This window comes from Chenopodium album, chromosome 4 (genome assembly GCF_948465745.1).
Source record: "Chenopodium album chromosome 4, dcCheAlbu1.1, whole genome shotgun sequence".
Lineage (NCBI taxonomy): Eukaryota > Viridiplantae > Streptophyta > Magnoliopsida > Caryophyllales > Amaranthaceae > Chenopodium > Chenopodium album.
In genome coordinates this window covers 23,528,289-23,541,712 of record NC_137837.1, presented here as the reverse complement: position 1 = coordinate 23,541,712, position 13,424 = coordinate 23,528,289, and the positions used below count along the sequence as shown (strand labels likewise).

Genomic DNA, 13,424 nt, shown 5'->3' with positions numbered 1-13,424 from the left:
AGGGAAGAATAATGGAAGAATAGGGAGGCTAGTGTTTAGGCTAAAGAGGGAGAAAGAATGATTTGATGATCAAGTTTGTTGATGATCAAAAAAGGGGTGATATGACCTCTATTTATAGGGAAAAAAGAGGGTCGAAGAATCAAGAAAAGATCGAGTTCGAATCGAATTAAAACTCTTGCGATAGACAGCAGTTTTTGCGGTTTTTGTTTTTATCATATCTTTTGATCCAGAAATCGGAATAAGATAAATAAGATATCGTTGGAAATCTCTTGAAGTCTACTTTATAACCCAATTATAATCAGATTAAAATATTTTGTAGAATAAAAGATATGGCCGAAATAGTGAGACGGTGTCAGTTTTGGATAGAGTTTGACATTTTATTCATATCTTTTCCGTTACAGCTCAGAATTGATATTATAATATATCATTGGAAAGATATATAATTTCAAGGGCTATCCAACCATATAAAATTTGGATAAAAAATAAGAGGCACAAAAATCATATCTGACTATCTTTGAACGTCTTTCAATTCGGATAAAATTAGGACTTTCAAAAAAAGGAGTTTTATTCAATTTCAAACTCTTTAATCTTATCTTTTCAAAAAGGATAATTAGGATCTTTTAGAAACTTATAGAAGCTTCACATTAATCCTAATTGGTTTAGGAATTGGATTAAATAATTTGGACCCTCTACATGATCATTGGGTCGTAGGTAAGGTGGGCTTAGGTTCGGTTTGGGCTCAATTTAATATTTTGGCCATAACTTATTCGTTATAACTCGGATTTGGGCTTATAATATGTCGTTGAAAAGCTCTTTTAAAGCCTCATCCAACTATTTAATCATTAGACCCATATTATGGACCAAAATAAACTAGATTAAACGTTTATAAAAAGGACACGAAATGAATGATTTAAAAGGACACGAAATAAATTATTTTGGGTTTAAAAGCACAAAAAGAGGGAAATAAGTTATGGTTTGGGGAAATGGGCTAGAATTTGGGTTGGTTTATGAAATGGAAATATGAATTTAAGCACTCCAAGATTAAATACTCAACCCTATCAATAATGGCGGTGAAAGGTTGTTCATCATCGGGTTTGGTTTTGGGGAGACATTTTTAGATGTCTACAGGACCTAATCTAGAATCTTGACTCATAATTCTCGAACTTGAGACCTAACCATTTGAGGAGGACAAATGCATCTTTTCGGGGTGGTAATTTTTTTTTTTCTAGGTTAATTTTCTTTCTTTTTAGTTCATTGAATTTACATTTGCCTTCTTGCTAACCATTTGAGCCTTTTCCCTTCTTTTCAAGCCACTTCTTTAGAATTTTGAGCCATTGTTTCATTTTTGTTCCATTTTTGGATTTTGTGAAGCAAATGATCATTTTATTGAAGTATGTGGTATATGAGTTTGGATATTGGTTCATATTTGTAAGCTAGCTTGTGTTTTGTATATTTGTGTGAATAATGGCAAATGAATTAATGAAAAAGTCGTCCAAACTTAAAAAAAAAAAAAAAAAAAAAAAAAAAAAAAAAAAAGGCAAGGATAAAGCAAATACAAAATTGTAAAAGTCGTCCTAAGTTAAAGAGGCATGGACAATTGCTTTGAAAGAAATGAAAATTAAAAAAAAAATGAAAATAAGAAAAATCAAAAAAATATTTTGATGTGATTTCTTTCCCCTTTTCAAGCATTGAGGACAATGCTTCCTTTAAGCTTGAGGGAGAAGCGTTTACGCTTTTTGTATATATGCTTGTGGTTATAGCTTTCAATAAGCTTGGGGGTGTTAGTTTGTTTTTGTTTGGTGACTTTTTGATTATGGTGTTGAGGATTGATCACCCTTTGCTTCACTAATTAGGAATACTGCCAAATTCTAAATTTTAAGCCTACCCTCAACCTTTTGCCCTTACGTTACAACCTTTGGGAAAGCCCTTTTGACCTAGAGGTTGAGTCACATACCGAGGGAGGTCATTATGAGTTAAAGCCTAAGGATAGGGGATGCATTGTCAAGACGTCGAGTAGCCCAAAATTATCTCTTTTTCCGGTTCCTTCGTGGAACTTTTGAGATGCTCACTAGGGGAAGATATGAGACTAGTAGGGAGAACGTGGTATGACCGTTTGGGATGAAAGTTGATTGCAAAAACTAGTTCCTATGCTTAGCATATTTATGTTTCAATCAACCTAGGGTATCTTGAAACGTGCACTCCCTTACTTGTTTAGAAAGATTTGCATTCATTTGTGCTTGTACATTTGGAAAAGTCCTTTCATGAACATGTGTTTGCTTTTCTTTTCTTTTGATTTCCTTCTCATGCTTTGCCTTGTTTGTATTATTATGAGAGTTATAGGTTAATCTCTTAGGAAACCTTTACGAGAGCATCACTCGTCCTCTAGAGCGATCTAGGGGTTTAAATGGCTTGTCTTTAGTTGCTAAAATTGACCGTAATTCCTACGAAAGTGATTTAGTGTATTTTCCCATACTCTCTAGTTTTCTTGTTTCTTTCTTTACATGAATAATGTCATCATTTTTCCCTTGGGCTGGATTTTGTTTTGCTCGAGGACGAGCAAAAGTTTAGCTTAGGGGAATTTGATGAGGGTCATTTATGGCGCTCAAAAGAATAAGATTTAGGTCCTTTTTCTATATTTTCATATTATTTTCTTAATTTTCCTTGGTTTTTCATTTTAATAACTCATTTTGGGTTTTGATTAGTTTTTATTAGTTTTTCATGATTTTAGCCTTAATTCATAGTTTTAGTTTTATTTCTTTTATTTCTTTTATTTTTACTTTATTTATTTCCATTTTATTTATTTTATTTTATTTGTTTCTTATTTCTCCCTCATGTTTGGTTGTTCGTGTAGGTGATTGCTCGGGACAAGACACGATTCAAATTGTCATATTCGGAGCTCCAATGTTCAAGCTTGATGTTTCGAGGTTTTAGATTCAAAATCAATTTAGTGTTGCAACATAACAAACCAACAAGTCTCATCACCAAGCAAATAGCCATGATAGCCACGGGCGCGGGCTCGATTGCACCAAAACAGCAAAAATCGATCAGGAACTCTCCGCGGTCTGGCTGCGGGCTCACCGCGGGCGCAGCCCCAAACCCGTGGGCGTGGGCTCCATCACCGCGGGCGCGGCCGTCGTGCCCTTCTCCAACGTAGCTACCCCTGCTCCCCCTCACGCACCTCCTTTCCACCTCCAATTCAAATCAGCCTACAACTAGCCGCAATAACCACCACTTCTCACCTCTAATCACCACCAGCCCACAACAATCTCTGCCACTCGAAACCACGGTTTCTGCCCCTGCTCCACCGTGCAACTCCAACGGCAATTTCAATTCGATCCCAAATCACCGCGGACGCGCTCCCTTTAATCGCAGCCGAGCCAATCTAGGTTGATGATTTTAATGAAGACTATTGGCCTTGATTTGATGATCAAAGATAACTGATGGTGATGAGCAGCTTTGATGGTGCGTGATAGAGGATGTGAGAAGCATCGGATTATTTCCCAAATAAGAGCACCGAAAATTGAAATCCACTGATTTCTTATTTTCGATTCTTTTTTGTATTTTACCTATTTTCCTTTTGTTTTCTTATTTTCATTTTACTTTCTTTTTCTTTTACTTATTTATTTATTTTCATTTCTTTTATTTTCCTTTTCTTTTATTTTCTTTTCTCTTTTATTTTCTCTTAACCTTGTAATTATAAATACCATTTTTGGGTTAGAGAGAAAAAGACTGAGACAATTAGAATTAGAATGAGACCTCATATTTCTTAGCTTAGTTGAGAGTTTCTCTCTCTAGATATAGGGTTAGTTTTAGGAGTAGATTTTAGAGAGAGAAAGTGAGGAATTTCAATGGTTTTGAGAGGTTGAAGATTCAAGATGACAATTGTATTGAAGATCTCCATTATCAATCAAAGAAGGATTCTCACTCTCTCTCCTCTTTATTGCTTTATTCAATTTCATGTTTGTTTGAATTGATTTTGATGTTTGATGCTTGTTTAGTGTACTTGTTCTCCATATTTTGTGAATTATTCTTGATTTCTTTAGTTGATTGTTGATAGATGATGATATTTGAGTAGTTGTTTGCTAGGAATTGTGTGAAACTTGTATGATTGATTAATTGTGATTAACTTGGGAATTGTGTTGATTGATTGTTGAGATTAAAGTGATTAATGAAGGTTTGCATGTGTGTAATTCGATTAGGCCTTGAGAATTATGCTAGATTGCATTGTAATTGTTGATGACACAAACAATTGATTTAGGAATTTCAATTATCGATTGGTTTTGATTGTGATTCTCTTAGTTTGTTATTCATAGTGAACCCTAGCTTAACAATTAGGAGATCGCTCTTTGATTCCAATTGATTGCTCTTATCATTAGTCTTCACAACCTTTGATTGGCATGATCTTTCCAAGTTGTTGCAATTGACATGATTACTTGTTGATCCCCGTTCCTAGTGTTTTATTTCCTTGGTTACTTGTTTTGTTAGTTGTTAGTATTCTCTCATACCTTCGTCTTCGACCTAGCTTAGGTGCATAATTGAAAGTGCTTGAACATTACCGTTCCTTTAGGTTCGACCCTTGACTTGCCTCTAAACTCGTATTTAGGTTTGTTAAGTGTTTATAAATTTAGTTTGACCGATGGAAGATTAGATAACAACCTAGTTTTCCTCTTCTCGTCAAGTATTTGTTGTAAAACCTTAGATGACGGGGTGAAGTTAAAGGAGATAGCGATGAAACAAGATAGCGATGAGGTAAGGTGGGGTTAGAAGACACCAATAATAATGAGAGTTTATAGTAGAATAATGCTGGATTTATACATATGTGCTTTTTAGAAGAGAGACATAGGAAGAGAGAGGGGAAGAAAGTACAAACTGTAATGATTAGATTGAAATGGATAAATATTCTTATAAATGTGAAACCCAATGAAGAAAGTACATATGCAAGTAGCACTTAACTATAAACTCTGCAAACTGTTAACAAATAGAAAGAGAAATGGAGAGGATGGAATATAAACCACTTAAAAAGAGATTCCTAAATGAAAGAGATTACTAGAGAAGGTAAATAGGGTACAAGTAAGTAAGTAAGTAAGTAAGATGAATAGAAGATTTATACTCTATTGATATTATAGCCCTTAGACCTCTTTCGTAAAATAATACAAGAACAAGCTATTTATGTTATTATAATAACATAAAGACCTTTAAGATAATTGTTCAACAATTAAAACTTATAATTATGATACACTTATTGATTAGCTCGTAACCAACATGAATTATAAGCATTTTTAACAAAGATTATGTGCTAGATTGGGGGATGAAAGGGGGGGGGGGGAGATCGAGAGAAGGGTGAATAAGTAATACCTATAATTTTATTTTATATCCATTTTAAATTAAAAAAAAAAAAAAAAAAAAAAAAAGAGAGAAAGGGAACTAGGAGAAGAACAATTTGTAAAAAAAAAGAGGGAGTTTGGTTAAATAAAGGAAGGGATTGTGAGAGGTAAGCAAGTGTATATCTATAATTTTCAAAGAAAGAGTAAGTAGACAAGGTCAGGGGAAGAAAAACAGAGAAAGAGAGGAGAGCTTTGGGACAATAGAAAAAGTAGGTGAGAACAAAGCACTTTAAGAGATCATTTTTAGTATTTAAAATTAAGATGCAACTGTCACAAAGGAGATAAATGAGAGAAATTAGGAATGTGAAAATGAAAAAAAAAAAAAAAACAAGGAGGGGGTTCAATGACTATTTTTATAGAATGTAATCAAAGAAGTGATAAAAATTACTTTTTTAAAAGGTTCTAAAATTTTAAAAACCATACAGGTTAAGTGTAAAAATGTAAAGGAATATGGAAGATGAGAGGCGAACAAGTGAGGGTTGGAGAAGTGGTTTGAATTGAACGCAAGTAAATATTAACTTTACGAATTTTGTAAAATTATAAAGTAAGGAAGGATGGAGTGATGGAAGGAAGGAGTGAGGAAGAGATATGTGGTCACTTAATTGCCAATTTTATGTGTTCAAACTCAATATTAATGTGATACTTTGTATAGAAAGAAAATTGATTAATTATATTATAACTAGGAAAAAAACAACCTTAATGTAAAATTGTGATAGAGGGAGAGAGAGAGAGAGTGGATCATGTTCCCTGGCTTGCGGAAAATGGTCACAAGGCGGTAGAGGATCGTTTCAGGCGAAGCAATCTTCGATAGTATTCTCTGGCTTGTAGAAGACTATCACAGCTGAAATTGGAGGCAGTTACAGGCGTAACAATCTTCAGGCGGTATCCCCTAGCTTGAGGAAGATTGTCAAAGCTCTTTGTTCAGAGACGCGTGAACATATCCAGAAAAGCTCCATTGTTCAGAGACGAGTGAACATCAAAACAACAAGATGGCGTTTCCTAGCTTGTGGAAGGTTGTCACAACAACAATGCAACAAATCGGTTACTCCCAGAGACGTGTGCTCGACGGTGCAAGATACGCATTTCTTAACTCTTTTATCTGTTTTAAACTAACACTAGTTTGCTGGTATCGACGTTACAAGAGTGATTTACGATCGCATAACGTTCTGAATCATTCTCCGTCCCTATCGCTACTTTGACTTTTGTTTTCGAAACATGCGTTTATCCAAACTTAGTCAAAGTGGGGGCTTCTATAGACACCCATTTGTGTCTCCCCAAAACCAGACCCGGTGATGAATACCTTTCACGTCGAATCATAATCGAATGAAGTGAAAGTGTGGAAAGTCTAGTGTTGCGGTTAGTTTTTATTAAAAATCTCTCTTTCTGTTTTCAAAACCTATTCTATTTTATGAAAATAGTCAATCCGGTTTATTTTGGTCCATGACAAGGGTCCAATAATAGTGTAGTTGGATTGGGCTTGAAAAGACCTTGCCAATGATACATTATAAGCCCAATTCCGATGAATAATGAGGAAGTTATGGCCAAATTACTAAAATGGGTCCGGTTTGATCTTTATATGCGGCCCAATGATCTAGAGGAGGGCATATTATGAATTATCATTCCTAATGCAAATTAGGATTAATAGTCTTCTAGAAGGTTCTTTTGAATCCTAATGTGCTTAGGATTGATAATTAAGTTTTATGATATTTATTTGGAATAAAAGAAGTGTTTTGAATGAAATTACGATTTTACCCCTCGTACGGACTTTTTACGCTTAATTTTATCAAAAAAATATAAAACGTGTGGGAAAATCGCCTGCACGCGGCAACAAGCCCTGTCGCGCGACGACAAGGGCAGTTGTGGCGACAACGACGTGTTTTATTCCTTTGCAAACTCCGATTCTTTTTTTATCATATCCAGACTATTTTCATTATAAATAGCGTCCTTAGACCTTCATCAATTGGCACCTAGAATTCTCTAATTCTTCTCTTCTCTCTCTTAAGCAATATAGCTTATTATTTCTCTCTCTTTTCTAAACCAACCTTTTTACAAACAAAATTCCGCATTCACAAGATCTAGACACACCTAGCATAATTCGAAGTTGCCTTCGCCCCAGATGTGAAAGGATTGGTATTTTCTGAGGGTTTGGTCCCAAATCACTATTTCAATTATTTAATTTAATTCTTTGATTTTATTATTTTCCTTGAAGTTACTAACGTGTGTATTTTGTTAGTAGAAATAGGTACGAGGCATCCAAGTAAGTACTTTAATTGTTTAATTGATATTATGATATAGAAATCATGTTTAGATTGTTATTTTGATTCCTAGTATCATGTTAGGATGTTTTATTGCTTCCTAGTATCATGTTTAGGGTTAACTAAAATTTCTAATATCAAGTATGATTGTTGTGATGCTTCTTATTGTCTTTCCTAATATTCATGTTAGTATCATATTAGGGTTAAAGCTTTGATTTTTATTGTTTAGTGACATACTGGGGTTTGTTATTAATCTTGTTAGTATCATGCCTAGGATCTTGCTATTATTATGCTTTAACATGATTATAATAATTATGCTTATGATTAATATTATATTGCTTGATTTAATATTGTTTTTGCTTGATCACACCTTTTATGCATGTTTAAAGGGAATTTGTACTTGTAATCACGCTTAATAAGATAATTAATAATCTTGTTTAGGGTTAATTTGATTATAATTCAAGTAATCACCAATAATAGTTTTGTTTGTGCATTAATATTCAACCAACATAGATTAAACAGGTTTAGGGTAAACCTATTGATTGCATGTTAGTCAGAAAGCGCAAATGAATACGAGTAGAATAAAGTAGAGGCCTATTATTAGGGCAAGTTCTTTCTCTTAGCTTTTAGATTGGATTTGTACCTTCATCCCCGAACTTCCAGTCTTGGTTCCAGACCTATTGGAGTTAATGATATCTTGGATCGTTAATGGGTGTAACTTTCACCCTGTGAACGGTTTACAAGTTCCTAAAACTTGTTGGCGACTCTTTTGCTCTAGCTTCCTTCCCTTTGGACGCCACCATGCTTTAGTGTATGATCACAGTGGGGTTCAAGTTTGGGATAATGCTTGAAGTATTCCCTATACTATTCCAATAGACTGAACTGAACTGAACTAAACTAAACTGATATGAATATTTTATAAGAGAAGAAAATTAGGAGCTAAACTAAACTGAACTGAAATGAATATTTTATAAGAGAAGGAAATTAAGAGCTGAACTGAAAATAAACGTATGAGAACAGACCCTAAGTTATGCCTAGACTCCTAGAGTCTAGTAACTCTTAGCCATCGTGTTCAAGTCGTAGCTCGAGCCAACCCCTTAGCTAAATCTCGCTATGCCCTAGCCCCCATAAGCAATCCTATGTCCAAGGATATGCCCATGGCCCTTGGCCATGAGGCCACTCAAGGATGGCCACCAACCTGTGAGTGAGCACCTTCCCCCTAAAGAGTCTTATATTGATTTGGTCAAGTAATACCAGTGAACACCCAATTGCCGGAACACAATAATGGTCCCATGGGCCATTCTCGTGCCCATGGTCCCATCGATGGTGTGGTTGAGAGGTTACTAGGACCTCGAGTGTCCCGCCCTTGCGGGACAAGATCGAAGGATTCCTAGGCAAGCCTAACACAATGGGTGGAAGGTCGTAATCAGGACTAGGCATGACCCTGCCATGGGGCTGACGCGCCGAGGTCGTGGCCACATCAGCGGTGGGAGCACTAGCCCCCGTCTTTGACTGTGACAGTAGTCCGATAGTAACCTTGTTGTTGGATTTTCTAGACCAAGACCTTTGCATTCATGTGCATTCCACATATTCCGGCATGAAGGTTTTTCATTGTTTATTGGGTTATTTAACTTTTATTGTTTTTGTAAAAACTTAAAATTGTTTATTTAATTGGATATAGTGTACCATATTGAAAAATGACATTTAAGAAGATCCTACCATTGAAAAATATATTACATGAGTTATAAATTAAGAATTGAATTGAGTATCACAATTGAGTTGAGTCTCACCGTGGAGATTGGTTTTGTAGGCCGCCGCTGGCAGCCAATCGTGACCTCACTCACACGTTGTGACCACCTCACCATAGTCCACAAACAAACTATTCACCAGTCACCACAATAGTCGTCAACTTTTACTTTCTATAACCCAAACCAACGATTGCAAAAATTCTAGACCCTTCCAAAAAATATCCCCAAAAAAATCTAAACCGTCCATTGAAGCCCAAATAAAAGAAGAACCTAAAGAATAGAATCAAACCCTTTTGTCGCCGTCGTCGTGCTCTGCTTTCTCTCTCTCTCTTCTACCCCAGATCGAACTAAGATCGATTGGTTCGTCTCTTTCTCTCTCCTCTCAAATTCACCTCTTGTTTAGGATCTCAACCAACTAATTTCTGGGGTTTTTATACAATTTTTGCAGAGGAAGAGAGGAGATTCTAAGAGTAAGTAAGAGAAGAGAAGATGTTTGGGAGAGCACCTAAGAAGAGCGATAATACTCGCTATTATGAAGTTTTAGGAGTTCCTAAGACTGCTTCTCCTGAAGATCTTAAGAAGGCTTACAAGAAAGCTGCCATTAAGAATCATCCTGATAAGGGTGGTGATCCTGAAAAGGTAATTTGTTTTGATTTTGTTTTGGGAATTTGTTTTTTTTTTGTTGATTTGTTGTTATTTTTTTATTGAATTCTTGATTTTTGTTTGTTTATTGTTCTGGGTTTGGGAAATTATCGATTTATGTTTGTTGATTGTTCTGGGTTTGGAAGATATCTGATTTATATGTGTTGATTTTTCTGGGTTTTTTTTGTGAATTTTGATTTTTAGTTTCTGATCTTTTTAGGTGATTATTTGATTGGTTGAATTGGGTTTGAAGATTTATGTTGTTGATCTGATCTGCCTGCTGAATTTGGTATTTGATGCGTTCTAAAATTGGAAAATTATGTTAATTGAAATCGTTATTGTGTGGTTAAGCTTGTATTGGACTAAATTGAGTGAAAGAACGATTCTGCGGATTAAGTTCATTAGGTTCTTGAGTTTATGTCATGATTTTGGCAGATTTTAGGGTTGTTTTAGATGGTTCAAGTTGATGTATGGACAATGTAAATCTAAATTCAGCATAGAGAGAAATCGAGTACCGTGGTACACAAAATTTGGCAAATTTTAAGGTTGTTTTAGGCTTTTAGCTGTATTAGAATGGTGTATGGACAATGTAAATCTACAGTCAGCATAGAGATATAACGAATATCATTATACACACTATTTCTACTACTAATCATCGAGATTACATGAACGGTTTTCCCATGTCAAAGTCAAAAATGTGGAGAAGAGCACAGGGCACTAAGCCGAGTGCAGGGAGTGAATGAATAGGTACTAAAGCATACAATAGCCCACTTCTTGAACCGAGAATCAGCCATTGCTGTGATCTCCCTAATTAGTTTCTTTTGCACTTCACACTACACTACAGCCACCACAAGTCACTCAATTTCATTCACCCCTAAGCAGAAGACCCTAGAACCCAATTTCTCTCTCAAAACAATAAAAGTGTGCACTTTAGAAGCTTGAGAGGAACAAGAGATGGGAGTATATGACAATCCTTAGTAAAATTTAGATTTTAATCTGTCTGGGTTGCAGATTGGGGGGCAAAAAATAGCAACCACTGTGGTCTTCAATTTGTCAATTGTGACGGAGTCTTGATTTCAAACTGTGCTTGATGTTTTAGATTCTTTGCTTTGTGTATGTTTTATGTTATGTTATTTGATTCCTTTTTTTTTTATTTATTAAGCTTATTGTTGACTTTTGATTATGAACAGTTTAAGGAATTGGCACATGCATATGAAGTTCTAAGTGATCCTGAAAAGCGAGAAATATATGATCAGTATGGAGAGGATGCCTTGAAGGAAGGGATGGGTGGTGGCGGTGGAGGCCATGACCCATTTGATATATTCTCTTCTTTCTTTGGGGGTAGTCCGTTTGGCGGTAAGTATGAAATTCCTGAAATTGTGTCTGCTTTGAAGTACTCCACTTCTGGGTATTTGTATTAATGAGTGTTTGTCATGTATTGGATGTGAGGTAGGCGGTGGTGGGAGTAGCAGAGGACGAAGGCAAAGAAGGGGAGAGGATGTTATCCATCCTTTGAAGGTTTCTTTGGACGATGTGTACAATGGTTCGTCAAAGAAGCTTTCCCTTTCCCGCAACGTTATCTGCTCCAAGTGCAAGGGGTGAGTAACTTTAATTTGAAAACTATCAGTTTCATATTCAAGGGGAAGAATCTTCTATCCATTGGCATATGTATAATATCTTTGGTGCTTAATTTGCAGAAAGGGATCGAAATCTGGTGCTTCTATGAAATGTGCTGGATGCCAAGGATCTGGAGTGAAAATCTCAATCAGGCATCTTGGTCCTTCCATGATCCAGCAGATGCAACATGCTTGTAATGACTGCAAGGGTACTGGTGAGACCATCAGTGACAAGGATCGTTGCCCACAATGCAAGGGTGAGAAGGTTGTCCAGGAAAAGAAAGTTTTGGAAGTTCATGTTGAGAAGGGGATGCAGAATGGCCAAAAGATCACATTTCCCGGAGAAGCTGATGAAGCGGTATTAACTTGTTGCTTGGGATATTCATTTTTCTGTTCTGTTTAAGTTGATTTACTTGATTAACTTTTTAATCCTTGTTTTTTCTAATTGAATTTCATTTTTTGTTGCAGCCTGAAACTGTCACTGGCGACATTGTCTTCATCCTACAGCAGAAGGAGCACCCAAAATTCAAGCGAAAGGGTGATGACCTTTTCTATGAGCATACCCTTTCCTTGACCGAGGCTCTCTGTGGGTTTCAGTTTGTATTAACCCATTTGGATAATAGACAATTGCTAATCAAATCTCAGCCTGGAGAAGTTGTCAAGCCAGGTAATAATTAATTGTTTGAACCATGATATATTTTTTCTTGCCTTAAAGTTCTCAGATTCCTTGCTTGTTGTCTGTCATCCTTTTAGTTATTGAGCTTCACTTGCTCAATCCACTAATCATCTAGTGCTGACATCTGTCTATGGGGTTTCATGTAGACTCCTTCAAGGCAATCAATGATGAAGGGATGCCTATGTATCAGAGACCCTTCATGAAAGGCAAGTTGTATATCCATTTCACAGTTGAATTCCCTGAGTCCTTGGCAATGGACCAGTGCAAGGCTTTGGAAGCTGTGCTTCCTCCAAGGTCCTCACCCAAGCTAACTGATATGGAATTGGATGAATGCGAGGAGACCACTTTAAATGACGTCAATATTGAAGAGGAAATGCGCAGGAAAGAGGCCCGAGCCCAGCAAGAGGCTTACGATGAGGATGAAGACATGCATGGTGGTGCCCAAAGGGTTCAGTGTGCTCAGCAATAATTCAAGAGTGAGTTGAGTTAATTGAATCATGGGGCAGGGTCCTGCTGAGGACCTGAGGGGACTAAACGCTCTTCAAGTGATGGGCGTTCAAAGATTTAATTGTTGCTTACCGGCAAGAATAAGTTTATTTGGTTGTTCTAGTAGTAGTCTAGATTCATAGATGCCTTTGAAGAATTCTTGTCGAGCAAAAGTGTCAAATTTTCTTGTGGGTATCAGGATTTTCATGGTACCTAAAATGATTAGGCCTGTGTAGAACATTTTTTTGCTTCCTATGATAATATTTGTTGCTAATTCTGTTAATTTGATTTGTATTGTCACGAAAGAAAATATTTACTATGGATGGCAGGATGGGGGTAGACATCCACCTTTGATTTGAATCTCATTTTTTTTTTCTACTCCGGGGTTTGGTAGGTAACAAATACACAAGTTGTTAAAGATAGTTGAAGCACAATCAATGAGTACGTGCGATGTTAGAGGTTGTACACACGGAAGCGGCCATTAGCTCGCACAAAGTTGTGATGATGCTCAATGATGTAATGACAATGCTTGATCAACGCACATTGGCTTTCCAACGCCATAGCGTGCCAAAGAGCATATACGAGCAGTGCTATGGCTTCCTGGTAGGGATGGCAAT

General features: G+C 36.3%; 1 protein-coding gene across 1 annotated transcript; it reads left to right on the top strand.

Annotated features, from left to right (window-relative positions):
- The first annotated feature begins 9,591 nt into the window (after positions 1-9,591).
- Positions 9,592-13,090, top strand: LOC145629048 (dnaJ protein homolog). The gene is made up of 7 exons (XM_081681525.1): positions 9,592-9,747; positions 9,836-10,026; positions 11,220-11,385; positions 11,483-11,627; positions 11,727-12,003; positions 12,114-12,312; positions 12,468-13,090. The coding sequence occupies exons 2-7, from the start codon at positions 9,877-9,879 to the stop codon at positions 12,788-12,790; spliced, it is 1,260 nt and encodes a 419-aa protein (XP_081537651.1). The 5' UTR covers positions 9,592-9,747; positions 9,836-9,876; the 3' UTR covers positions 12,791-13,090.
- The last annotated feature ends 334 nt before the right edge of the window (positions 13,091-13,424 follow it).